Here is an 18,927-nt window from a genome sequence, read left to right on the forward strand (position 1 = left end):
CCTTAAATAAGTACAACATATTACTATCCAATGGTAATTTTTAAGAATTAAAAAAAACCCTTTTATTATGAAAAGCATTTAAGGAAATGCCTGATTTACATTAAAAATTACCATTTCTAGCCAATGGTAGTTTTTAAGCAATAAAAAAAACTCTTTTATGATCAAAAGCGTTCAAGGAAAGACCTGTTTTACAGGTGTCCTGAAGTAGATGCCATACAGAACTCCTGAATGAGGGTGTTTATTGATCTGGTAATAAAAAACCTACCTGCCCTACATGAATTCATGTCAGCAAGATCAATGGAAAAAAGTAACAGGCCTTTTCCACTATGCAGCATCCTTAAGGTTGGTGACAAGACCCAAAACTCTACAGGCTAACTCTCCTGGGACTTAGCCTTACCTGTTGGCAAACTGGTGAATTTTAACACAAAGGAAGAGGAAGACTGGCTGGGGACTCAGCTGTTTTCCTGACCAAATACCAAGAAGTGCTGATGCACATGGGCAAGTCCCACTCCATTGTGAACTGTGAGGACAAAACCACCCTAATAGAAGTTCCCCTTTACATTCTGCCTCTTAAATCAGGTTGATTTCTGATCATAAAATGACAAAAGAAGAGCTTTAATTTTCTCTTCGTGGCAGAGCTATTCTTCCAAAGAATGTATTTTAGTCTTCACTGGGTATTAGATTACCAGATGCTAATGCACATATTGTAGACATTCCAAAAAATGTCCAGGAACACCCTGTGCATTTAATTCAAAATATTCCTGTCCAGGACAGACACAAAAGCTGCTTCACAAGCAACAGAGATGCTTCAGCTGCTCCATGCAGAGAATTCCCATTGAGCAGGTGTCACAAGTTTGTCACCCATCTGGAGTGCAGCTCACCAGGAAGGGGCCTGTGGCTCCAGGTGGACATTAAACTGAACATGAGCCAACAATCCATCTTTGCTGGGCTGAAGGATCACAGCACGAGGCAAAGCGTCACCAGCAGGTGGAAGGAGCTGATCCTTCCCCTCGATCCAGCAATGGGGAGGCTACACCTGGGGTGCTGTGACCTGTGCTGGGCTCCCCACTGCAAGAGAGACTCCAGCAAAGGGCAACGAAGATGACTGAGGAACAGGAGCATCTTCCCCATGAGAAAGGCTGATAAAGCCAGGACTGGTCAGCCTGGAGAAGGCTCAGGGGAACCTCACCAACCTAAGGGGAAGCTGCACAGGGGATGGAGCCAGGCTTGCTCAGTGGTGCTGAGCAACACAAGCAGAGCAGTCTGACATACAGGAGGGGTTCCCTGTGAGCATGAGGAAACACTTTTTGTGAGGGGGATTAGTCACTGGCACAGGTTGCCCCAGGAGACTGTGGAGACTCTATCCCTGCAGAGATTCAAAAGTCATTTGGACACAGTCCTGGTCAAGTGGCCCCACTTGATCATGGGGGTTGGAAAAGGTGACCTCAGAGGTCCCTGCCAACACCCACCACTCTGTGATGGAAATGCTGAAGGTTTATCACATCTGCCCACTGCAGGGGCAGCCAGCTCTTTCTGCAAGTGGCAGCTACAGCAGTGAGAGAGGCTGACAAATGTCACCACCACCACCATGTACTTACATGGCACACAGGACACCTTTCCTACAGACCAGGGACTGACAGGGGGACAGATGGGCTGAGGGATGGCAGCACAGTCAAGGATTTCCATAAAACCAGCATGAGGTGCATCAACAGCAAACAACTGTGCCAGCAATTCACACCAGCCCTGCACTGTGCTACCAACACATCCATCCCAGCTCTTCTCTCCTGCCAGCAGAAGTTCCCCATGGGCTGATTTACCCAGCTTCCTGGGCATGTTCTGCAGCTTGCAATGAATTTTTCATTGAATACTTTTATCAAGTATTGAACTTATTGGTTTAAACTTGGCTCAGCTACACTTGCACTGTGTAGGAGTCACTCCTGAGATCCCAAGTCAAATAAGGCTTCTTTCCTCTTCCCCTCTTAAAGAGAAACACAATCAGAACAGGTACTTTGAAGAGCCACTAGTGTGGGTCATGGTAACTACCCAAACATTCCCAGCTTTACAAGTACTGTTGCAAACCAGAGCAGCTGTAAAGCTTGTAGCAGACAGGCAGGTAAAGAAGACCATTTTTATTTTCTCAGACCTAAAAACCTCTTAAACCAGCCATGCTCAGGGCCAAAGTCTTGGGGGTCCCAGTGCAGCACTGTGGGCTCAGTCCACAGCTCCTTTCTCACAAGGAGGGACTCAAATGAAATGTTCGAAGAATCCCTGTCAACCAATTTTTAAATTTTTTTTCTTCCCCCATCTAGCAAATAGAGCCTTGAGAGGAAGCACATGAGCATGACTAGCCAGACCCTCTTCAATCAGATCTGTGTGCACCAGCAGGACTCTGGGCACTCCTGAGTGCAGGATGGAAAAACCTGGTCCCTGGGGCCAGTGGGAGCCCCACAAAATTCAGTAAATGTAAGATCCTGCACTTGCATCAGGGCACCTACCAGTATAATGATGATGGGATTTAGAGCAGCCCTGAGGAGAAGGGCTGGGAGATAATGGTGAATGAAAAATTGGACATGAGCTGGTAACATGTGCTTGTAGCCCAAAAAGCAAACCATGTCCTGGCCATGGTGCACTGAAGCCCCTGGTTCCATGAAACACTGTCTTTTACTTTTTCAATTTTGTTCTTTGACCAGGCAATTTCATCTCATTTAATGGGTGCCAATGAGCTGAAGTCCTGTACCTGGCAATCAACTGTTACACATTCCATCACATGCACAGACATACACTGACAGAAATGTCCCTCCTGACTGAAGAACAGGCAGCAAGAGATGAAGGTTCGGGTGCTGCCTGCTGAGGGACAAGCATGGCCTAGAGAAGACTCTCCTATCACAAAATGTGGAACAAGCAAGAGAAAATACAACTACATAAATTTTTTGTGTAGTATTTCCTGCCTTTCCAAATCAAACTGCAGGTATTCACAGGAACTTGTGTTCACAGCTACTTCCCTGGCTGCTTATCTGGCTACAAAGTAAGACTTTGCATAATTTTACCCAATTTGGTTTAGTATTCCCAAACTCAGGATCCCAGAGCTTAGCTCTGCCTCTCCACATCAAACACGCCCTGTTGTGGAAGGCTGCCTGCCTTCCCTTTGTGCCAGCTGCCCTGCTGCTTCTCCTGGGGCTGCCTGCATCCTGCCAGCCCTCTGACTGCACAAGCTGCCTCTTCAGCCTGTTCAACTCCCCTAAAGAGGCTCATATGAAGTCTTTCACCTTTTAGAAGCAGGCAAAGAAGATTTTTCACTGGTGCTCCATCCATAGCCAGAGAACCTGAAACCCAGCTCAGGGTAGCGAATCCCAAAAGGATTTCCTTACTTTTCACCTTGAAGTGCTGGAACAAAGAGCTTTGTTTTATATTGTTTGCTGGAGATTTCCTGAGAGAGTTTTGGTCTTTACCAATGTCCCATGAGCTCTTACACCTCAGGGGATGGTGCAGCAGTGACCTGGATCTTTCACAGTTATTTGAGAACAGATCTGATAAGCAGATGGGGGGTCAGGCAGATCCAAACATCCTGGTGAAATTCCTTTTTTCCCTTTCTGTGCTTCTCTGATGTCATACCTTGCTATGTTTAGAAGATTAAGATTCTACTTAATATTAGAACAAGTAATTAATAAGACAAGACAGAAAACTTTATGGAAGCCTCCCAGCTCACCCTGTGTGCCCCTGAGGAATGTGACTTGGAGCATCCCCAGGCAGTGAGGGACCAAGGAGAGGAGCTGCTTTCATCTCTGAAGCAAACACCACTCATGTTGAAGGGGGAAAAGGGGATTTCACTCCAACCAGAGCAATACCAGCAAAACCTTTCCCAGACAGAGCATGCAAGGAGCCTTGGGAGCCCTGCCTGGCTGCAGGAGGATGAGATTTTTGGACATGACAAAGAATGAAGCCAAGCAAACATCTGGGTGCTGATTAAGGTAAGTTTTTCTATTGTTTATATTTACATTTACACCCTGGGATGTGTCCAGAGCTGAAAGGTGACAGGCTTGCACAGCTCTGAGCATGCTGCTCAGCAGCATCTGGTAAGACACTCTTTTGTCCACAGACCTTTCCTCACACCAGCTGACAGCCTTGCCACCTTTATCTTAGCAAAGCTGGAAATTTCCAGCCAAGCTCCTACCACACATGGTAGGAGCTTGCACGGTGTGAACATGGGCAATGCCTGCTGGCCCAAAATGGCTCTGTGTTCAAAAACATCAGAAAAGGCAGAGCATGGGAAAAGGAAGGATTACTATGCTTATTTTAGAGAATGAGATTTAAAGCCAGAGGAGTGACCTGGAAAAATTAGAGAGGCAGACTCTCTAGAAGCAGGAATTAAATATTCAGACACAGTTTTGGGTTTTACCTGCAACACTGACCTCCCTCTAAATGTTTTCCAGTAAAACCCCACAAGACTCTGCGCAGGCTGCTATGCCTGATAATCCCCAAAGACCACCTGCAGCCCTTAGGTCTCTATTTTCCTCCTTCCCTTGAGCAGAGGTACTGGATTTGTGCTGAAGCAATGGGAAACAGGCAAGGATTCCATGTCTGTCCCCCTACACTGTGGCAGTTTCAACAACTGAGCAATTACAGGAGCAGGGATATTCCAAGCCTGCAGAGGAGATACAGGAGGAAGGAGATTTCAACATTCATCTTCTCCAAAACTCCTGTTTCAAAGGGAACAAATGATTGCCCAGAAGTGCTGAGTCTCCTGGCTAAACACCATGGAGTAAAAGTGGAGAACCAAGAAATCTAACTTCAATCAATTTTCTCCTCCTTAGCATGAGTTTGAAATTACAAAGGGGAAAAAAAAAAAAACAAGGTAAAACCCAAACTCTGCTAGAAGTGCAGCAAGTTTGGGGTGCCCACCTCTCTGAAGAGCGCGCCATAAAACTGAACAATATACGGGCAGTCACTGCTTCTCATCACTACATCAAGGTCCATCAGAAGCTGCTTCTGCTCCTTTTCATCCACTGTCGACCGAATTCTCTGAAAGAGGAAGAGTGGCAGAGACTTCATCACTTCCATGCCATTACTGCACCCTCAGCCCTGCTGGTGGAGAAGAGTGACCAGGACCCCAAACCCAAGTGTGCCCAAAATAGAGAATCAAGCAGTGCTCTCAAATAAGAAATGGAACTGAACACTCCTAAAGCTGTTTAATCAGATTATAAAGCCCTCAGTCCTCACATAAGCATCAACATTTTCAGATGAAATGTCAGGAAGAAATTAAAGAGCTGAAATTTCATTGAAAAGTACAGCAAAACACCACATCCAGGCTTTCATTTCAAAACAAATTCCCACACAGTTCTTAGCCATGTTGGAAGGGGCTTGAAGACTGGTTTGAAATTTAACCAAGGAATATGATGTTTAAAATTTCTAAGCACAGAAGAAAAAGGCTCCTTCCACAGCCTCCACCATGGCTGGGGAGAAGGGACTGCCACATAACCCAGGGAACACATTTCTCTGGTAATGTTAATGATGGGCAGCAGCCCTGTGAGCTCTTCTCCTAAAACTAACAATCCTTCACCTAGTACTGGCTGAGGGAACACCAAAACAGTACAAAACATAGTTTATATAGCTACATACCCCATGTGTATATAGAGATATATATGTATACACACACTATACACTGTATATATTAAAAAGTTTCATTTGGGCTTGAAAGAACAGTGCACATTTGAAAACAGAAAATTGTCCATTTTCAAACATGAAACTGGTTAAATGAAGGATAGAGATGACCATACAATTTTTCATGTAATTTCACAGATATATTTAACATCTTGCACTAATTAATACATTCTCTGAATCACAAGTGAGGAAATCGTGATCCTGAAGCTGTGACTCATGTTGAAAAACCATTAAAAAAAACAAGTAAAAAATATCTGGCAAGAAATCCAAAGCAACAGAGGTAGCCAGGACCATCCTCAGGGACAAAAACTACATGGCTACCCATGAAAGAAAATTTATTCAAGCTTGTGGAAAAAATCTGCAAGATACTAACACCCATTTCACCAATACTATGGCCCCGTGGGCAACTGCTGGTGGCATCAGGACCACACACATCAGCCAGCCCAGGCTAGGTGAGTGAAGGTACTTTCAAAGCTGGCCATTTATATAGCACCACATGTGAAACAGTGCACCCTTATGCACTTTAGGACTTATTTTGTGATGAACCATACAAAACAAGGACAGTATTGACACTGTAATTTTCCTTACCTGTAGTGCATCCTGGTATTTTGGTATTTAACCACTTGCTCTTAATGTTCTAGCACCTCTAGTTTGGTCTAGACCAGTAAATAATATGTTTATATTGCCATTTTCCCACCCTGTGAATTCTAGAGTTCTTGGGGACCTGTCAAGAGACTTATCCAGCACCCACAGTCCATAATATCTGTGAGGTGGAGTTCTGTGCCACCAACAGAGAAAGAAGCAGCTCAACGGGCCAGGAATGGACCTAAAACACTTCACCTCCAGGTCACTGGTTCAGGTCTGTGTCACACGAGCTCAGCCAGCCACTGGCTGTGTCCTGCTCTCAATCCCCCCGAGAGGCTGAAGGCCAGCAGAGTGAATGTCTCTCTCCAAGTGACACACCAGCAGCACTGTGTGGATGGAAATGCCACTGCTCTGACCTCCAGAGAAGGTGATAGAAGCCAAAGCCACCACGGCGAGACCTACAACCAACAGTTCAGCCTCTCACCGAGACATGATCCACACTGAAAACGTCACCTCTGGTGAGGAACGAGAAGATTTTCTCCATATTGTAACTTGTGTTCTCCTTCTGTGCCCACTCCACGTCTGTCTCCAAAAAAGCCTCTTTCCTGGTCCTCTGAGACTTGTCCCAGCCCTGCTCTGCATTCCCCTTGCACCTGCACAATCTGTCACAGCCAGCCCCACAGCATCCTGCTCAAAGTCCACCTCTTCTCCTCCCACCTCTGACATTCCTCCTCTCTGTTACTTCTCCAGCACTGCAAACCATGTGAAATACACTCTGTATGGTGGAGGTGATATTAATGGCACTCCAGAACAACACTGAACCCAAACACTCCTCTTCTCAAACACGAGCTCCCAGCAAGAAAGGGCTGGCAGAGCACCCAGAGCACAGACAGTGGGTCAGCTACAGGGCAGAGGACAGCTTGAGAAGCCAACATGGACATTACAACAAATACTGCTTCAGAGAGTGAAAGGAATGCTGTGATACAAATCTCATACAACAGTGCTGGAGACTGGCAAAATCAAGAGAAAGGGAGAGCTCTGAGGAGCAGCATGCAGTACAGCACACAGACAGGGTCAGCCCAGGCTGGACATGGTGGCTCTGCTCAGCTGCAGCGTGCCAGGGAGCCTGCTGCAGCCCAGAACTCCCAGCTCAGCAGCAGAACAGGGAAGAGAGGAAAGTCAACAGCAGTCAGAACCCAAACAGCACGTGAGCCATGATACAGCCTGCCTAAACCCAAGGCATGGTGCAAAGCACTGCAGCAGCTCCCACAGACACACTCCACAAGAACATGGGACATGGCAGGGGAGGAAGACACAAGGTGAGGCAGCTGCTTGAAGCAGCATTTGAGACAGGGATGGACAGGGGCTGACTTCACTTCAGGCCTTACAGACCTCAGCCCAGTCACCTTCCTGCAGGCAGCCATTGACAAGTCACTGCTAAGTGACCCCACGGCCAAACAAGCCACAGACAGAAAAAGGGGGATTTGCAGTAGAAGCTTATGGAGTCTCCTTTTTAGCAATTCCTTGTTGGCCTCCAATTTAAACTGTATCAAATCCTCTTAGGATAAAATTCTCTGGCCCTTTTTATTCAAACACAGGTTAGGACAAAGCCTTTCAACACCAGGAAGAAGAGGCCATGCTCTGGGTAGCATCAACAGCAAAAGCACAGTCTCTGTGGATTGTGGCACCCTGAAACCTAAAACCAGGCAGATTCCAGAAACCTGACCCAAAACAGAAGAGACATCATGCAGCTCCAATATGCACACAGAAAGATTCAGGTGCAGCATGAAGTGACTGGTTGAAAAAAAAAAAAACAAAAAAAGGAAAAGGAATAAAAAAAGCTGTAAACACTGAACTGAAACTCAACTCCTTGAGCTGTGAGACAATCCAGAACTGCCCTGAGCACGGGGCTCACCTGTGTCCTCAGCAGAAAGCTCAGCACTGCAGTGCCTGGCAGTGCCATGGGAGGAGTGCTCCTTCCATGGGATGGCAGGGATTTGGGACAACAAACCAGCAGCAAAAGGAGGGTTTGCCCAGTCCCTGTGAGGATGGGAATCTCTATCTCCCCATCTGAAACACGTTTAATGGTGACTGAAGTAGATCACAAGTAGCTTCCCACCTCCTGTGGTGAGGCTCTAACTCTTTCTCACCGTTCCTTTTCAGCTCTTACTCATCCACTCCCTCCCTAGCTGCCCTTCCAGCAGGACTGGGAACACTGGTTTCCCCAGCTCTCAGCCAGCAGACCTAAACAAATGACTGAAAAAGAAAATTCTGAAGGTGTCACTCAACTGTGTGAAGAATTACAATGATGGTTTGGCAATAAAACCCCAAGACTTCTCTTTGGAAGTCATATGGACAAGGAAAGGACAGAGAAACTTGCCCCTGGATGGAGCTCAATATACAAATGTATCATTCTGATGGGTCTTTATGGGCTATCAGACATCTGGGAAAGGATGGAGGAATCATGGAGGTATCAATAAATGTTAAAATTCTGCTCTCAGAGGCATTTGATACTTAGCAACCTCCTGAAGTTGTGAGACTGCCATTGAGAAACCTGAGAAAGTCAAACAGGAATTTCTGGTTTGAAGCTGTGGATGAGAGAACAAGCCCTGACTCCCAAAATGATGTACAAGACACACTGCTCAGAATAAGAAACAGCTCCATGGCCCGCTGGCTTCCCCAGGAACAACAGGGATCTTTTATGGGCCCATGGGTTTGACACTTCCAATTACCCAACTGATCTTGAAAATGCTTCTGATTTCCTTCGGAAAAGTTCAGAGAACAAGTGGAGCACAAATATTGTTAAACTAAAGCAAAAACTGTGACTGTAGAGGACACTGACTGTAACTGGAGGCTGGACTAGGCAATACTGCAGTGGGCCTAAGTCAGCCAGGCTGAGGATATTGGAAGGCACAGAAAATTCTGGCCTACAGATGAAAATCACCTTCTTTTGAGGTGGGGGAAAATTGAACACTGTGGCAAAATCACCCTCTCCCCAGATGGGTTACTCTTCTAGCTGAACCATCCCTGACAGAAAATCAATTCAATTAAAAAGAAGTGCAAGATGCTTCCATGGGGCTGTGATAAAAACCTTGAAGGTCAACCAAAGCACAAACCACTCCACTCATCTCTGGGTGATTATTTCTCACCCAGCTGAACTGATTGAAACAAAACTGGGAGAAGCTGCTGATGTTGAAGCCCAGATGTCTGAAGTGTTCCCAGCTGCAGAACAGAAGAGGTGAGGAGCAGGTGAAGATCTCCTGCCTGAGCCTGAGGCTCAGACAGCCCTGCCAGGAACACCAGGTGCTCAGGACACATCAAGGGTTGACTATTGTAAATATGTTCTTATTTATTGTAGGAACTTTTCAAACAAGCAGCTTTCCCAGCCTCCCAGAGGCACTGTGAAGTACCCTGGCTAATAAAACCCACCATGTACAGCATTTCAGTGCAAAGCAGAGCATCCTGCTCTAACTGGAAGAATGCTCCCCAACTTTCATTACAGTTTGGGCTTTTTTTTTTTTTTCATATTCCAGGGATCTTTTAGAGCATCCTTTTTGTGTGAACTCTCACCAGGGCCAAAAGGAAACCTCAGGCCACAGGCCAGAAATTACAAGCCCCATAAGCTGGGTGAGTTTTCCAAGAAAACACTTCCTCCAAGTAAATGGGGCTTCTTAATGTGCCTCTAATTTGTGATACCCTCACAGAACAAGAGTCCTTGGAGCAGCTGGGACAACACCATGTGGTGATGCTGGAGGGCAAAGACAAAAAGGGCTGGAGAATTGCACCTACTGTGGAGCCTCTCAGACCAAAGCAGGACAGCACTGGAGCAGATCCTGAGGAGGAACCAGGGCTCTCTGCACAGTGGGAAGCTCAGGACAATGGGCACAAGTCACTCTCCCAGGCTGTCACAGGCTGGGAAAAACCAGACTAACACAAAAACAAGAAACCAGGAGCAAAATCAAAGGATATTGAGTAGAACTGGAAGCCCAACCAGGCAAGATCACAAAGAGCTGGTGCAGCAGACAGACACCAGCCAGGAAATGAGATTTTTCTCAGGAGAATGAGGATCCAGGAAGAGAAACCTGACAAGGTGAGGATTCAGCATACAAACTTGCCTTGCATTTATTGGTTTGCATAACCAGATCTGGCACTGGACAAAACTGGACTGCTCTTTTTCTCACCTGGAAAAATCTTGACCTCATATGCCAAAAAAACCCTTAAGAAAATGAAAAGGGTATTTTCAGTGACAGGAAGACTGTGATGGCAGTTGACCCAGAGTAAAAAGGTGAATCTCCAGCAAGATCTGAAAGGAAGTGACCTTATGAATGAAAGGATCGATTTTTATTCCAAAATAAAAATTTGGAAGACTAGGAGAACATAATGCAACATTTTCTAGGGGCAAAAATGAGAAAGGTTTGGACATAAATCCCCCTCTTTCCTACACCTCTCCCCCTCCTCCTGATAGCTGTAGGAAATAGCTCTCTATGGCAGAAAGCATAAGGGTGCACAAACAATTGCAGGTGGCAGCAACAGGAGGACCAGGTCCCTGCTCCTGCAGCCCACTCCAGCCTCCAGCCCGTTCCCAAAGAGGAACAGAATGTTTTTGGCATTAAATCAGTATTCACAGAGAATGACCAAGGCTAAGGGAGAGGGAGGAGCAGGACAAAAGCTCATCATCCCAGCCATGCTCCACCAGCTGAAGCTTTGCTGCAGTAGTTTTAGCCAGCAACACAACAAGGCTCATTTCAGGCTCATTTTCCTCCTTTTCTACTGACTCTGGAACACAGATGAAAAGCCTGACTCACCCAGGGCCTGGCAGCCCTGCCCATGCCAGGAGACTCATTAAAGGTACCAAGATTGCATCTGCCAGGACCCATGGGCTGATAGTCCAAAATGAGTTACAGGGAAAAATGAAAGAAATCAGTGCTTCCACCTGCAGATCTCAAGTTATTTTGGTGCTATTTCAGCCCTCAGGAATTGTTTTCCTTCAGGGGTAAGAAAAACTGGACATGCAGCAAAAAAAAGGCTGTGCTGGGGGCCCAGGAGCCCGTGTGCCCTGTGACACTGAACTTTCCCAAGCAGGAAAGCTTCAAGGAACTGTTCCTTGGGCAAAGGCAGGACAGACTACAAAAAGCAAGAGAAAGGAGCTGGGAACAAGATCTGAAGATATGCTCTGGCAGCCACACCCTTTGAGGGGAGCAGGATGAGTGACCAGAGGTGCCCAGCTGGCCTGGCACAGCAGGAGCTGCCTTCAGCCACAGGAAGACTCCAAAGGAGCAATGTTTGAAGCTGCACACCTGCAGAAGAAGGAGGATTTGAATATCCCTGTGGTAGAATGGGATGACAAGCCTGCTTATGGTAGCTGCAAGCAGGACACAGCCCTTCCAGAAGCGGGGTAGGAATTTCCTAACTGCACTGGGAATTTGCAGCAACAGAAGTGGAAATCTGGGGAGTGGCGGAGAAGGATGGAGGAGCAGCTGGGACAGGGCCCTGTACCAATTTTCTCTGCATCCAGTGAGCAGTACAGAACAGCCAACTTTTGGCTTGCAGCTTCCATAAAGCTGTTTTCTTGTGCTGAATGTCCTTCCAAGGATGCTTGGCCTGCAGCACTGGTGCTGCTCTTGGGGAAGCACAGGAATGACAGCAGCAAAAGCAAATAATCAGACAGTGGCTCCACACTCCAGCTGTAAGGGGATCCTGCCACCTGCCCCCAGCACAGTGCCACACCACAGAGCTGCAGGTGCCACAGAGATCACAGGCAAGACCTCACTAAACTGACAGCTCTTCACAAAGCACAGTTCCCCTACCCAAACTTCTCTTCCAGAAGAGCTTTATGCCCAAGGAGAACACATGGCTGAAGGCAACAGTTCCACAGTGAAGGGACCACAAAGCTTGAGAGAAAGAGAGAGCAGGAGGGGAACAGTCCCCAGCACAGACAGATTACGACAGAGGAGAAGAAGATTAATGCACAGCCATGGCTGCCTCAAAAGCATCAGGAGGCTGAGAAAGGAAAATCTGAGGAGTGTGGGATGAACTAGTCACTAGCCCAAGCTTAGCCCCATCCTGAAACTTCATCTCAAAGAACTGCACCATCCAGTCTGGGGAATTGCTGCTGCTGCCTTGGAGGCTTCACTGACTGTTCAACCCATGTGTCTTCCTTTGCTCAATTTTGTGTTTTCTCCCCACTGGGACAAACAGAACAGTCACTTACCACTACTGTTTTAGAAATGATGCTGTTGCCCAAACCCTCCAATCTTTCTTCCCCGGCAGGCCCAGCCATGTCCACCCAAAAGAAATAGGGTCAGAGAAAAGAAGATGGCACCAGCCCAGCCCACAACTTTAACATTTTACAGTTTAGTCACTGTAAACAAATTGGATTTATTTGTTTAAAAGTGAGCCCCCAAGCCCAGAAGCCATCTCATCCCCTGAGAGAGCCAGCTCAACATGCTGCATTGTGCATCTCCAGCCACGTGTTTCAAGCACACAGAACTGGTGCCTTCTGCCTCCCCTATGGCTGTACCTGCACCACGGGCCCTCAACAGCGACAAGACTCACCTAGGATGCTGAAAAGCCCTTGTGCAAACAGTGTGGGACAAGAGAAGCCCTGTGCCAGCAGACACACCTTCTCCATGACACGAGGCAATCCAACAAAGTCCTTCTCTGCACAGCTGTAGCCACAGCAGAGCTCAGGGAAACAGCCACTCCGCTCTGGGGGTGTGCCCCTTCACACCCTCAGCAAAACTACAGCTACCCAGGTCACACACCCTGAGTCTGAGAAGATGGAGGTGTCCAGGAATCATTTCACTACACCAACGTTTCTCAACCTGTCACCTGCAAAACACACCAAAGAGTTCTACCAAAGGCAACTCTAAAAAACCAGCCTTTAGCTACAGGTGACCTCTAGCTCCACTGGAGACTTTCAGGGATTCAACCCCAGCTTGAAACAGCACTGCATGGTGACCAAAACCACTCAAAGAGACCTAACGAGTGATCCCACCACTGTGAGGAAGTCAGTATTTACTGGAGAAGATCAAAGGATGAGGGTTACTCCAGGAACCTGACACACTAGAGACAGGCAGGAATTACATTCAGAGCAGCTGGAGCTGGGGCTGAGATATGTCTGCTTGGCATATGAGACCAGCAGGGGCAAATGTTTCCAGATTGGATCAGGGAATATTCCAAAGAAGACAGAGAGTTGGAAAAGACAGTAACACAGCTCCTACACAGCTCACTTCTGCTTTCTCCTGGGAGCCATAAGAGCATTTACAGTTAATATCATCGACAGAGTTAAAGATAGATGTCATTAGCAACCTGCAGTGAGCAAAGGAAAGGACCAGAGAGACAGAGAACAGCTGCTGCCCACCTCCATGGACAAGCAGCTCCTCAAAGATGCTCAGTGAGCAGCACTGCTGTGGCAAGACAGGCAATTATTGCCCAGCAGGCAGAGGAGGCTGTTCCTGATTCTAAGGTGAGTTCTGGGGTAGCATGAAGTAGAAAATGGACAGTCAAGAAACCTGCTACACCTTCCACCTCCAGGACAGTCTGACACGGTGAGCACAAAGCAGACACTCCATCATACATCAGCAAGAGCACAACATTCCCTAGAGGACATCCACTCCATTCCAGCTCCTCCTGGAGAGGCCACACCACGGCACATGCTGATATAAACAGCTAATTTTAAGCCATTACCTTATTTCACCAAAGACACCAAGAAGCTATGAGATGTGCCTACCACCAGCCTAGGCTGTACCTGAACCAGTGACCCAGAGGTGAAAGGCCCGTGCCCCATCATCAGTCTCCAGAGACGTGTGATCCCCTCAGAACAGCAGGCTCCTGATAGACATTTTGAAAAGGGCACAGCAATTATGAGAACTTCACAAATCACCTGAAAACATGCCCATTATACACTGTATTTTCAGCAAACAGCAGCCTTTACACCAGAAATAAATAGAACAGAGCAGTAGATGGGTGCTAGATGGAAGAACCTTAATTCTCCATCACACTGCATCCCAACGGACTAAAGTACAAATGTAAGGATGGGCATCACCTACTTTAACTGCCATAATTTGCCCACTTGGTTTGTGGACCATTTTGTTGACAGAACCATAAGCGCCTCGTCCAATTTCTCCAAGGTCTTTCAAGTCCTCTGCTGTAAAATCCCAATGTTGCTCAGGGGAAATCTTCAATTTTCCTGATGATTCAATGCTGTGTGTTCTCAGTCTCTCTCTGTCAAAAATATTGGGAAGCAATTTTTCCACATTTTAAATAGTCTTTAAATGTCTCTTTTCAGCACTTGATTAAACATTAGAAGAGAGGGGTTCACAAAGCTACAGCAACAATCTGACTCCACAAAGGATTTTGGTTGGGGTGGGGGTGGAGGGGTGAGGGAAAATGTTAAATCAAAAATGACATACACTTGCCCACAGCTTTAATTAAGGATCAATTTCTCCAGCTGCAGCATAAAATTCAATATGTCTCATAGAGTCACTCGAAGCACTCATTTACACAGTTCTTTCTACTTTGCACAAAATACATCAGGGTGTGAGCAGGATCTGGTAACATGCAGCACCAAGAGCCTGAAGAACACTCCCAGCCCCATCTCCCCCAAGCTCCTGCTGCTCTACACCATCACATCCCAGCACCTGCCTCCCTTCCAGCTGGGATTCTGTCAGTACATGCAAAGCTCTTCTGGGTGAACCACTGAGACTTGCCCTCATTGGAAAACTCCAATTAAAAAAGAAAATAACCCCCAAACCCCACACATTTAGATAATAATTTAATTTATCCAAAATAAAATAAAGAGCCAATAATTTATAAAAACCAAGACAAGTTCTTTATGACAGATGAAAACAAAATCTGCCTGTTCAGGTGTGTCATCACCAAGCACCTAAATTAACTTTCTCAAGCAAACCCTGTCCCTACCAAAGCCACCAGGATTTGCCCAGCTAAGGAGCAGATGAATGTCCAAAATTTGTGAACAGAAGAGTTCAAAGGTGCCCCCCAATGGCTCATTCACATGCAGCAATGCTACCACTGAATTAGCATTAGGAAATGCACAAGTATTTGCAACACTTTTCATCTTAAAATGCCATGCAAAATTTCAGTTTTTCATTAGTTAATTAGCTGATTCACACTTCTTGAGTCATAAAGTAAGCCAAAAGCCCACATTTTCCACCTTCAAGATGCATTAAGAGCAATGCAGACAGTCCCCACTGCAGGGCACACTGATCTCACACGGATTTTAAAGCACACGAGTACTTGTGACCCCCCTGTCACAGGAGAGATCTATCAAACTCGGTGGATATTTGATCCAGCCCCCACTTGCCTGACCAGGGTCTGGCCCAAGGAGCAGAACACACATGGAGGATTCCACCAAACACACGGAGCTCATCGAGTTTATCAGCCGAGGAATAAACAGGTCACGGCTGATTCCACGCTGATAAATCCCATATTGGTCACCAGCAGCTGCAAACACCACCCAGCTGGGACCCAGCCACCACAGGGTTTTATTGGGATCCCAGTTTTGAGAGGGCAAAAGGCCAATTGACTGGAGCAGCTACAGTTCAAATGGTTTCCTCTGCTGCCCTTTGGGTTAGCAGCTGCATGTCCTGAAGCCTCGACCTGTTTGATTTGGGAGCAGCTCCTCTCCCCACTGCTGGGCTGTGTCTGCCGTGGTGTTTCCTGCTCTCTGACCTGCCCAGCCCAAGATTTCCATCTGCTGTTCCCTACAGTGCCCCTACACTGCACTTAGAAATGATTTGGGAAACCCTGATAGTGCTAGAACACAGCACAGGTGGGATGGATGGCATCTCAGAGCTCCTGTGCAAAACAAACCCTGCGTTCAGTGGGGCTCTCCTGGGAAATTGCTTACTAAAAAGCAAGGCATGAAAAAAAAGCAGCAAAATTACAAAAAAGAAAAGAACAGAGGAAAAAAGAAATGGGGGAAAATAAAAAAAGAAAAGAAACATGACCTCCACATGTTCCAAGTGTCTGACAGATTCTGTTGGGAGGTCCTCAGCTGGTTTCTTTCTAACAGCTCCACCACCCTGTTTTGTCAGTGCCATAAAAATAGTTCTTGTTTTGAGGGAGGAAGGGTGGTGAGAAGCACCATGCCAAGGAAGCACAGACAAATGGGCATTTCCTGCCTCACCTCCTGCCAGCTGGTGGGCACAAAGGAGAACAATCTTTGAGAGCTAAATCCTCTTCAAAAAAGCAGAGGAAAAGCAGCAGAGAGGTGAAATATTGAGTTTTTACTGACTGAGCTCCCTTTTCAGCTCTTGTTTGAAAACAACATTTCCTATCAAAGTTCTCATGGAGTTAAAAATTTAAACATTGAGGCAATTTATTCAAATAAGCAATTAAACCCTTCTTCACTCTTCCCTGTGTTTTTCAGAGTAGGAAACTTTGCTTTTCTGACCCTACATCAGAAGAGAAAGTGAATTGGAATTCATGATTTCCCTGTCACACAAGCAGCCTGTGTGTCCCCAGCTGTGGTGTGAAAGCAGATCTGAGCCATTGTTCTGCAGCTGCAGGATGGTGCCTCGAGCTGCCAGACCAAGGTGGGAGCTGGGGAGCATCCCCTCCTCCCCAGGGCTGACCGAGGGCTCTGCTGCTCCCCAGGGCTTTGCATCCAGCCAGACCATACCCACCCAGCCCCAAACCCTCCCCTCCTGGAGCCTGGCTTCATTTCCATTACGAATTTATGATGCCATCTGCCCCGTCTCGCAACCACGGCTCCTGCTTAGCTCTTCTCAAATACCCAGGGAAATGGCCAAATAACCAAATTACCAGTCTGACAGAGTGACAGATACTTGAATAGAGGTTTTGCTCCTTTAGCTGATTTGCCATATGCAAGCAGGGCAGTTTTCCTTTAAGCAGCATGGCCCACACCAAGAGTCATAACTGGAACACAACAATTGCTTTTAATGTCAAAAAACTACTTATAAGATATTGCAGTGTAAATCAAAATCCCAAAGGATTACCACGCCAAAAAATGCAAATCAAGAACACAGACTCTCTGCATTCATCTAAATTGGGAATTTTTTCATGTAAATCTGAGGAAATAAGAACTAAATTGCCACTGTAGGACATCTATCTGTATGTTTGTGCTGCTGCAGATGTATGAAGACATAAATCCATAGGGTGGACATGCCTCTAAATGCAAAAAACCCTGCACTAAATCCTAATGCTCTGGATACTACAGCAGCCTGCTGCAGAAAATAGCAGGACAACCACACAGCTCAGGGTCTAGTGAAGGTAAAAAGTAGTTAGTGCCCAGTCCCTGGGGCTAGTGCACATCAGAGATTGCACAAAAGTCAGCAGATATGTGCCTTCTCCTACCATTTTGTTTTTAAACTGTGCAATCCAACCTTCTCTGAGGCTGGGAATGTTGGGCAAAATTGGAAATACAGTCTCCAAGTGCCCAGAATGTGTAAAATGGACTCGTGGGGCTTCATACAGAATTTTAAAAAATAATATAAATAGCTGGAGTGGCCTAAATACTCTTCAAACAGTTAAAAGTGGCGTTTCCAAAAGTCACCTTGGAACGACTACAGCTCCTGACAACTCACCCAAGCCTTGAGCTTCCAGGTCCCCATCTTTTGAAATTTTTTGAAAAGCCAAGAAAAAAGGGGCTGAGGAGGTGGCTGCAATCCTTGCACTTGAAAAGCACCAATGTGCCAGCCTCGCTGCAGATGGTTGCTATGCTTGTCACAGCAGTTATTCCAGGGATTAGGAGCACCAAGCAGGACAACAACTCCTCCAAACAGTTGTCCTTTGTCAGAGCTGTGTCCAGCCTGGCAGGAGGCGGGCGGGCGCTGGCGCCAGGCACCGCCGGGCGGGCACGGCCGCGGGGCTGCTCGCCACAAGCTGCACAGCTGGACACACCTGGGAACATCTGTGACAGCCACAGGACCCCAAAAATCTCCTGTGCAGACCCACAGACACCTTGGGAAGCTCCCAGACAGGCTGTGGAAGTTTCCCGAGGGCTGCTGTTAACAACCAGCTGCAGGGAGGCCACAGCTTTTAAAAACAAGCATTTCCTTGGCATGGGAAAGGAGGACTGTTGAAAGAAGCAGAGAAAAGGTGGTGGGGTTTTTTTTTAAGCAAAATTGAAAGTCAACAGACATGAAGCAAGGCTACAAAGATGTAGGTAGCTGCCTATCTCCTCTGTGTCACTTTGCTGAGAGCTCTGCAGGACTCAAAGGAGCCCAAAAGCTGACATATTCGATGGCACAGCTGACATGAATAAAATCTGCAGAAGCAAAAAGATCCAAGCGAACCAGCTGTGCTTCCCAAGCCTGCCTGGTGCTGGATTCAGCTCAGCAGTCTCTCACTAAAGCTCCTGTTTTCACTAGGGTTAATGAGAATATATTCTTCTTTTCCACAATCTTGATAAAAAGGCTGACATTATAAAAACTGATTTGTGGTCCATCAGCCAAAGCTAAAATGTAAATCCTAACAAAAAAGCTTCCAGGCAAACTGCAGGGTTCAAACAACACTGTGAAACTTCAGAGTACAAACAGAGTTCAGGACTGTGGCTGAAACCTTCCTACCAAGACCCTCAGACAGCCTGGAGAGATTTTAGAGAGCTTTGTTTCTTCTACCTCAAAGTCTGTGTCATTTCTAAAACCTTTTTCAGACCCTGTAGGCCAATGCTAAAACCATATCAACTCTAGCTTGAAT

At 46.6% G+C, this 18,927-nt stretch overlaps 1 protein-coding gene across 2 annotated transcripts in view; it reads right to left on the reverse strand.

Moving 5' to 3' along the window:
- MAP2K4 (mitogen-activated protein kinase kinase 4) overlaps positions 1 to 18,927 on the reverse strand; it is a 61,495-nt gene that overhangs the window by 11,830 nt on the left and 30,738 nt on the right. For both annotated transcript variants that reach the window (XM_021538713.4, XM_021538712.4), the window contains 2 exons: positions 14,295 to 14,469; positions 4,900 to 5,019 (listed from right to left, as the gene is read on the reverse strand). In XM_021538713.4, the coding sequence (XP_021394388.2) occupies positions 4,900 to 5,019; positions 14,295 to 14,469 (295 nt within the window). The remainder of the gene's footprint in view (positions 1 to 4,899; positions 5,020 to 14,294; positions 14,470 to 18,927) is intronic.

The sequence above is a fragment of the Lonchura striata genome, chromosome 18 (assembly GCF_050655825.1).
Source record: "Lonchura striata isolate lonStrDom1 chromosome 18, ASM5065582v1, whole genome shotgun sequence".
In the NCBI taxonomy this organism is placed as follows: domain Eukaryota; kingdom Metazoa; phylum Chordata; class Aves; order Passeriformes; family Estrildidae; genus Lonchura; species Lonchura striata.